The 9,078-nt window shown below is 31.4% G+C and overlaps 2 protein-coding genes across 3 annotated transcripts in view; both read left to right on the top strand.

Moving 5' to 3' along the window:
• On the top strand, positions 3,130–7,478 carry LOC107612705 (3-epi-6-deoxocathasterone 23-monooxygenase). 2 transcript variants are annotated; one of them, XM_021108486.1, is made up of 8 exons: positions 3,130–3,487; positions 3,557–3,881; positions 4,327–4,476; positions 4,565–4,810; positions 5,286–5,375; positions 5,599–5,784; positions 5,875–5,996; positions 6,219–6,547. In XM_021108486.1, exons 1-8 carry the CDS (start codon positions 3,267–3,269, stop codon positions 6,232–6,234), a joined length of 1,356 nt encoding a protein of 451 aa, XP_020964145.1. In that variant the 5' UTR covers positions 3,130–3,266; the 3' UTR covers positions 6,235–6,547. The 2 variants fall into 2 exon arrangements, with proteins under 2 accessions (XP_020964145.1, XP_016169900.1); XM_016314414.2 differs by lacking the exon at positions 6,219–6,547 and adding an exon at positions 6,802–7,478 and having other exon boundaries at positions 3,131–3,487.
• LOC107612707 (protein FLX-like 3) overlaps positions 8,699–9,078 on the top strand; it is a gene marked incomplete in the record, with an annotated part of 2,051 nt that continues 1,671 nt past the window's right edge. The window contains 1 exon segment of the mRNA XM_016314416.2: positions 8,699–8,797.

Genomic DNA, 9,078 nt, shown 5'->3' with positions numbered 1-9,078 from the left:
TATACACAATGTAGATAAAAAATTTGTTTTAATACTATAAAAGAAAGATGTACAAAGTATATATATAAATTAGTATAAACATTATTTTTTTTCTTTTATTTATTTGGGTTTGCAAATTTAGAATGCTTTTTTTTTAAGCATCGAGTTCTGGTCACGTGAGCTTAATGCAAACATGCACAATTCCCTTGGACGTGGACAGGGTACGGTACCATGCAGACTCTACGAGTTCCCACAACATAGAACCTCTATAACAATGCTACTATATATAGTTAAAATATTTGAATCAATATATATTCCTATTCCTATATATAATGTTTTACTATAATGAAATGCCAACAAAATTTGAAAAAGGTATTCCGCATGCCACTGAAGTTATTATTGCATAGTTCTTATACGCACGTATGGTCATTCTTTTCTAAGATTCTAAATGATGATCTTGTTGAATAATTAAATGGAACTTAAAAAGCAAGAGAGAAAGATATAAACAAGTAATCTAAGTTGTTATGATGATACACCGGAGTGTGAAATTTGAATGTTGAACTAGGTCGCTTGCATGAAGATTAATTTAAATAACCAAAGATACAAACGCTGCGCTAGCTGATTATTTTGAGTTTAGAATTAGAATTTTTCTTTTCCTTTTTCTTCTTTTTAAAGGGTAATCAAGAAATGGGCCATTGCGAAATCAATATAAAGGAGCTATTGACAACATAGTCAAACAAAGATTTATAAAAACCAACTTGGGTTAACTTGGGTTGGTCGAGTGGTCAGCTCACTCGTCCGCTTAAGTAAGTGTCGGGAGTTCGAACCCTACCTTATGCATGCAGCAATTCATTGGCCAGCGGCAGACCCTTAAATGGAGTTCAGATCCGCGACGGATTAGTCCTTAACCTGTCGGGTTGGGGAATTAGTAAACCAAAAAAAAAAAACAAAGATTTATAAAAGCTTAATCATACATGGGTAAGCACATGGAATCTTCATTTTCTCCTTGGAAAAGAGATTATTTACTTTTATATACAAATTTGGCACTCTTATCCTTGTTAGGTCCAATTAAGAGAATATACTAATGCTAGCACTCTCCCAATTTCTTAATTTAATTGTACTTAAAAACAATAGTATAGTAATTTTGGTTAAAGAAAAAAGCACATGTATGNAGATTGGATTGGGACATAATTTTGATGATGATGGAGCATTGTGGTTGGACTAATTGAGTCTCACATGAATGCACGAACCCAAACAAAGAAAGAAAGAAAAGGTGGGGGACGCCCTTAATCTACAACAACATTAATCATTCATTCCCTTAATTTGTGGGGTAATTCAATTCTCCTTTATTCATTTATGTCAAAACTATTCACAACTATGTTACCTATTTATAAAAAGGTTTAATTACTCTGTTGGTCTCTATAGTTTCGTGAAATTTTTAATTAGGTTTCTATACTTTTTTTCTTTTTAATTAGGTTCCTGCACTAATTTTTTTTTTCAATTAAGTCCCTCCTAGTAGTAATTGGCTTAATTTTATAGGGACCCAACTAAAAAAAAAGAATTGGTATAGGGATCTAAATAAAAGGAAAAAAAAGTGTAGGGACCTAATTAAAAAAAAAAATTTGGTGCAAGGACTCAATTAAAAGGAAAAAAAGTATAGGGACCTAATTGAAAATTTCGCGAAACTGTAAGGACCAACAAAGTAATTAAACCTTATAAAAACGTAGATACTCCAACGAAGATTTTATAATTGTCTTCATATAAATATACTTCATTTTGACCATTGGATATAGATTTTAGGACTTGATTTTTATATGCTATATAAAAATGTTATCTTTGTTTAAAGTGTGGCAAAACAAATAAGTCACTTTTTAAACTAAAATCATCATGAGAAATATTTTTGTCATCTTTATTAGAATAATTAGTCACTTGTATAAAATACATGTTAAAAATATGTAAAATAACACATGTATTCATACATAAATACATATAGTAACTGATATGATAAATATTTTTCTTTTGTGCATAACATTTTTGAACTACTAAATCAAAAACTTAGATTTCATATTTTACTGAGAGTCAAGATTTGAAAAGCCTAACTTATTATCTATCACTATTAATGAAACATAATGCTTGACATTTTCTGTCTCTTCCTTCTTTTACATCAACAATAATGAGAAGACTCCCAGAAGATAAAAACAAAAAAATAGAAACAATACAATAATCTAAATAAGTACTCTTAGCGTTTGGTAGAGAGATAGAGACGGAAAGACTGAGACTGAGAGACAGAAATTGAAATAAATATCAATATTCTATTTGGTACAAAGTGAGAGACAGAAATTAAAATAAAAATAAAACTCTAATTTAATTTGTATAAAGGGTAAAATTGGAATTAATTAATTGAAATGAGAATATTTTAAGTATAAAATATTATTAAAGTTTCAGTCTTCATCTCTAAAAATTGTAGTCCCCTGTGTCCCTACTTTTTGGAGGTACTGAAATACTGAAATTTTAGGGACAGAGACAGAAATTTTAGTATCAATCTCTAAACCAACAAACATGATACTAAGTCTCAGTCTCTCAGTCTCTGTCTCAATACCTCAAAACAAACGCTACCTAAGAACCTTCAAGTATTTATGTGCTGAGACCAGCAAATTTTGCTCAAATCCATCACGTCTCTTGATCATGATGAACAACACATAGTGTCTTGTTATATATAAATTTAATATCAATATGAAGGTATATATAAATATCTACATAGAACAATACATAATTACTTCATTCCATTTGATGTTCCAAGTTACTATTTAAACTTAATTATTCAATTAAAATAATAGTACTACTATAATCTACTCACATGTGAATGACACTGACTAATAGCTGATTGAGCAGAAAACCAAACAAATTTATATAATTTGCCTCATCATCATATTCAGCAAGTTGTGATATATAGTATATTGTAATAGACAGACAGAGACTAAGTTAAATTAAATGAAGCTGAAGATAACATTCCCAAAATTCAGAGCAAAACTATTAAACTATTTGAGTATTGACCTCAGTTAAGTCCAAAGGTAGTAGCATCAGTAAAAATTAAAAGGCAATCTTGTATCTATAGTCTATATATAGTACTATACTTCTTTTTTTCTCAATGCATTGCATATATAAATATTCTCACTATCACAACACTTTTGCTCATACTTCATCACTTCACAACACTCAATAAAACTTCTTATGAATCATATAGCAATATTTAAGCCAAATATATAGTGTCATAATAGAAAAGAAAAATGGACAAAAATGTTTGGATTGTGTTTGTGACACCATTACTCTTGTTCTTCATCCTCTTCTACAGAAGGATCACATGGCTTAGACTCATCAAATCTAAACACATGAATAATCAACTTCCCTTAGGCACTCTTGGATGGCCTTTTGTTGGTGAAACCATTGAGTTTATTTCCTGTGCCTACTCTGATCATCCTGAGAGCTTCATGGACAAGCGTCGCAGCATGTAAGTTCATCTCAAAATAAATTGTATTCAGATACATTAAATTCTTATATAAAACTTGAATTTTTGCAGGTATGGGAAGGTGTTTAAGTCTCACATATTTGGGAGCCCAACAATTGTGTCCACAGATGCAGAAGTTAATAAGTTCATTCTGCAAAGTGATGCAAAGGCTTTTGTTCCTTCCTATCCCAAGTCTCTGACTGAGTTGATGGGAAAGTCTTCCATTTTGCTCATCAATGGAAGCTTGCAGAGGAGAATACATGGACTAGTTGGAGCTTTCTTCAAGTCTCAGCAGCTTAAGGTTCAGATCACTAGAGAGATGCAGAACTATGTCCAACAATCAATGACTAATTGGAAGGAGGATCAACCTGTATACATACAAGATGAGACAAAAAATGTTAGCTTTCTTTCTTTCCTTCTTATTTCTCTGTTCTCTATCCATCTCCCAAGTTTGATATTTTGTCTTCAAATCCAAGTCTAGTGTCTACAAAGACACTGAGATAGTAAAGATGAAAAAAATCTGTTCAAAAAATAGACATTTGTGAATGTTACAAATGCAAAGTTGTATAACAAGGTGAAGCTCTCATTCTCATTCTCATTAAGCTTGTTGAATTGTAAAAATAAAAATTATATTAGGTGACATAGTTATTTGTCTGGCTCATACTTGAGTTTCAAGGTGAAATAGTAGACAGCAGCTAAGATTACAAAAGTCAAAAAATTCCAGTTGTCTTTTTATGGGGTTCATAATCATTTTGCATGGATTATGCTGCCTTGAAAATGATATTCACAATTATTATGATGTTATATTATTTTTTAATATATCATACCAATTATCACACCAGATTGCCTTTCAAGTACTAGCCAAGGCATTGATTAGTTTGGATCCTGGTGAAGAAATGGAGCTTCTGAAGAAACATTTTCAGGAATTCATGTCTGGCCTCATGTCTCTACCAATAAATTTGCCAGGAACTAAACTTCATCAATCCTTACAGGTAAGTGGTAAGTCATTAATTGGATATATTTTTTTTTTATATTACTTCATGCTATGATTTTTAGCCTAATTGTTTTTTATTTTTTCAGGCAAAAAAGAAGATGGTGAAGTTAATGCTGAGAACTATTGAAAGTAGAAGAGAATGTGGAATCTCCAAAGTTCCAAAAGATGTGGTGGATGTGCTTCTGAATGATGAAAATGACAGGTTAACAGATGAATTAATAGCAGATAATATGATTGATATGATGATTCCAGGGGAGGATTCAGTGCCAGTTCTTATGACTCTTGCTGTAAAGTATTTATCAGAATGCCCCACTGCTTTGCAACAATTGAGAGTATGCCATTTTATTTTATTTTTTATTTTATTTTACAAATAAAGAAATTACATTAAAATTAGTTCCAGCACATTGTTCAGTTTCAAAATACTGTCACTCTTAATTATTTGGTTAATTAGTGGTTTTGCATAGTTACCTATAGGCCTTAATATAAAACTAGAACAACTTTTTGTTATTTTATTGTGAAAATTACATTTTGTGAAACCATGATGTCATTTCTTGTTCTGTTATTATTAAAGATTCTAAGTTCTATTCTTGGACAAATAGACAAATTGACAATGAATGAACCCTATAAAGAGAAGCAAACATCACAATTGTAGAAAATTTCATCCACTTAAATTCTATGTTAATGTCAAGGAATATCTGATTAACAAATCTTGGTAAATGATCAAATAATTTTGTTGTGGACAAAATTTGACTGAAGTGATTACTGATTAATCACTTCTTTGGTAAATGGTTCCACTGTTGGTAATAGGAGGAGAATGTGAAGCTTAAGAAACTCAAAGATCAGCTTGGGGAGCCCTTGAATTGGAGTGATTACTTATCATTACCATTTACTCAAACAGTAAGTCAAACATAAATGATATATTAAATTATATATGGTTTACTAATGTATTTGGCTTACCAAAAATGCTACTTCTATACCAAAATCCAGCTACTAAATTAGTTACTTAGTTAGTATGTATTTGTGTATAAATATACGTGTTGTTTTAATATTTTTAATGCGTATTTTGTTATATATTAGTTGTATTTTGATATACATATAGTATGGCTGCTTACTTATGCAGGTTATCACAGAAACTTTGAGGATAGGAAATGTAATAATTGGAGTTATGAGAAAGGCTATGAAAGATGTAGAAATAAAAGGGTATTTTATACCAAAAGGATGGTGTGTGTTAGCATATTTTAGATCAATTCATCTAGATGACAAAAACTATGACAAGCCTTACCAATTCAATCCATGGAGGTGGCAAGTAAGAGAACCATACAAACTATAACACACTTAGTTGTTTATTGTTAATCTTCTAGTTATTTAGCAAAACAAATTGTTGGGGTGATGACAGGACAAAGACACAAGCACTTGCAATTTCACTCCTTTTGGAGGTGGACAAAGATTGTGCCCTGGCCTTGACTTGGCTAGGCTTGAGGCTTCTATCTTCTTGCATCACTTGGTCACTCAATTTAGGTGCTCATCAATTCTCATTCTGCATTTAATTCTCTATTGAATCACTTAACACATTGAATTTACTTCCAATAAAGTAACAGAATAGTTGAAAACACAAGATACATGTCAAAGAAAATATATATGTACTACTAAATTCAGGTGAAGCCATAGATTCCACACATGTATGTATGTGATTATGCTATTTAAGAAATGACAGAATTATAGAAATGTGTATATGTACAGGGCTAGAAAGGAATAATTGACTGGTCAAGCAACCTAAGTCCATGTGTTTGTCACTTTGTCTTCTTGTTGATGATGAGAACAAGAGAAATATTATTCAAGCATATACTATGTATTTTACATAGTATGGAACATAAAAGGATGCATTTGTCTGTGATTTTGGGAGTGCAGAAAGTACCTTTCTTTTTCACATAAATTTTAGTATTGTTTAACATGTGATTGTGGTAGAGATGTTGTGGATATAATTTTATAAGAGAGACAATATTATATTATTTGATATGTTAAATAATGTGCAAATTACACAACTCCACTAAGAAAGAAACTTTATTTACTTATTGGAACTGTTTTCTTTTTCTTTTTTTGTTTTTTTAGCTTGGAGACAAATTGCATGTTGTTGATATTATTCCTTAGGTCTATAGATCATGTCTTATTGCACCATCCTCTAGGAAGATACTCTATGCTACAACTTGAGATTAGCTTGGTCCTCATAATAAACATGCAATCTTTATAGTGCTTTTTTTTTTGCTACCCTATATATGACTACTAGTTAGGAATCTGAAACTCTCTTGGTGTTTTTCATGAACAGATGGTATGCAGAAGAAGATACAATTGTGAATTTCCCAACAGTAAGAATGAAAAGGAGGATGCCAATCTTGGTTAGAAGAGTGGAATCTTAGAGAAAATCTATGTATTAATTAATTGGCAATAAAAACCCAAAAATGTTGAGTAATCAACCATCAAAATTTATCTTATTTAACATTTATTAAACCAACAAAGAAAAAAAAGACAAGATCGAAAAGAATAGCTAGGAAAGAAAAAAAGGGGGTCCATGAAGAAGGTTGGTTAATATGTACACACGTGTGGGGAACTTTCATATGTAAGGTTAATGAATTTGTCCCCTTTGCTTTTGTCTTTGCACATCAAGACAACACAAAACAAAAGGTTTCATCTTTTGAGGGACCCTCAATTAGGCATTTTACTTTTCACTAATTCTTCTTTCCCATTTCACCTTGTATGCATTTTTTTTTTTTTGGTGGTTTTAGAGAAGGAAGGGTAGATATGCTTTTTGTTGTTGTTCTTTCTTTTGTTAGCTTTTGGATTTGCTTTGGAAGAGGGTAGGGGAAAGATTGAATAAGAAGAGTAAGTGGAATAATAGTTTTGAGTTTAAGGGACCCATGTGATAATGATGAAATTCATAGGACAACTTGATGGAACTCTATACACCCCATATATAAATGTATCATTCATGCTTTTGAGTTTTGATATGGAGATTATTGGGGACCCACAGCCACAAACATTTAAGTAGCGTTTGATGGAGAGACAGAAACTGAAAGACTGAGATTGAGAGACAGAGACAGAAATAAATCTCAGTATTCTGTTTAGTACAAAGTGGGAGACAGAAATTAAAACAAGAATGAAACTCTAATTTAATTTGTACAAAAAGTAAAATTAGAATTAATTAATTAAAATGAAGGTATTTTAGGTATAAAATATTATTAAAGTTTCAATCTCTGTCTCTAAAAATTTCAGTCCCCTGTATCCTCACTTTTTGGAGGTATTGAAATACTGGAATTTTAGAAACAGAAACAGAAATTTTAGTACCAATCTCTGAGCCAACAAACATAATACTAAATCTCAGCCTCTCAGTCTCTGTCTCAGTACCTCAAAACAAACATAATACTAAATTTTAGGTATACTAGATCTGAATGAAGTAGTTTCACTTGTAACGGCGCCAAGATCATTTTGTGGGTCTAAGATTTTTACATTTTACTAGCTCAAAAAATTCTCTCTCTCTCTCTCTCTTGTACTTCTACATTTGATCAATACAATTCAGTTTTCCGTATAAACAAATTATTTGATAATCCGTTCCATTGTTATCTTTCAAATATAGGCTGAAACAATTGTATATGGTTTCAAAAAATGTGAATTTCTTTAAAACAGGTTATATAGGCTATTGAAATTTTTTGCAGTTTACAAAAGATAATATGTATTTTCTTCTAGAACGTATAATTCTTCTCTAGGTTTTTTGCAGGTTATAAAAAGTAAACCAGTTCATATCGATGTGCAGCACTTCAATCACTTATTTTGGTGAATTACATCAGCTAAAAAATATTTAAAAATTAATTTGTCAAATGTTGGATTGAACTTTTTAATTCATTTATTAGAGAAATTTCTAAGAACCAAGAGTAAGTATAAAAAAAGGCATAGTCTCCCCATACTCAATTAAGAGGTTGCGGGTTCGAGTCTCCTATCTTTAGTAAAAAAAAAAAAAAAAAAAAACCAAGGAACAAATTCTTTTTCAAGTATGTCTTTTTGGTTGTTCTATTTGTTGGTATTGATATTGGGCTTCTCTATATAGAGTTTTACTTATGGGCCATTATTTATGAAAGAAAGCCCAATATAAGCCCAATCCAACCCAACTGTTGGTCCATTATTTTTAAGAGTTTGAAACGACGCCGTTGATAAGAATTGCGGTTGTGTCTTTTGTGTTTGCCTTCCGCTGCCGCAGAGAGGAAGAACACGACCTTCTTTTCTGCTCTTCGATCACATCAGCATCACCCTACACCTTCATCTTCATCTTCTCCCTCTCACAAGGTTCGCTTTTTCCCCTTAACCTCTCTGTCTCTCTCTGTCTCTGTCTCTGTCTCTGTCTCTCTCTCTCGCTCATATTGAAATCCGATTTCATTCATCTTTTCTTTCTATCATTCATTTTCCTAGTTTCTGTTTACGTCAGCAGAACTTCGTTCATGATTTCTAAAGATTTGATATTTTCTAAAGAAATGAAATATATTATATCATATGTGTTTGTGAGATTATTATAGGTTGTTAGGTAGATAAGGTAGGGCTTACTTCAAATGTCAAG

Source organism: Arachis ipaensis, chromosome B08 (genome assembly GCF_000816755.2).
Source record: "Arachis ipaensis cultivar K30076 chromosome B08, Araip1.1, whole genome shotgun sequence".
NCBI lineage: Eukaryota > Viridiplantae > Streptophyta > Magnoliopsida > Fabales > Fabaceae > Arachis > Arachis ipaensis.
This window is presented reverse-complemented; position numbering and strand designations above follow the sequence as displayed.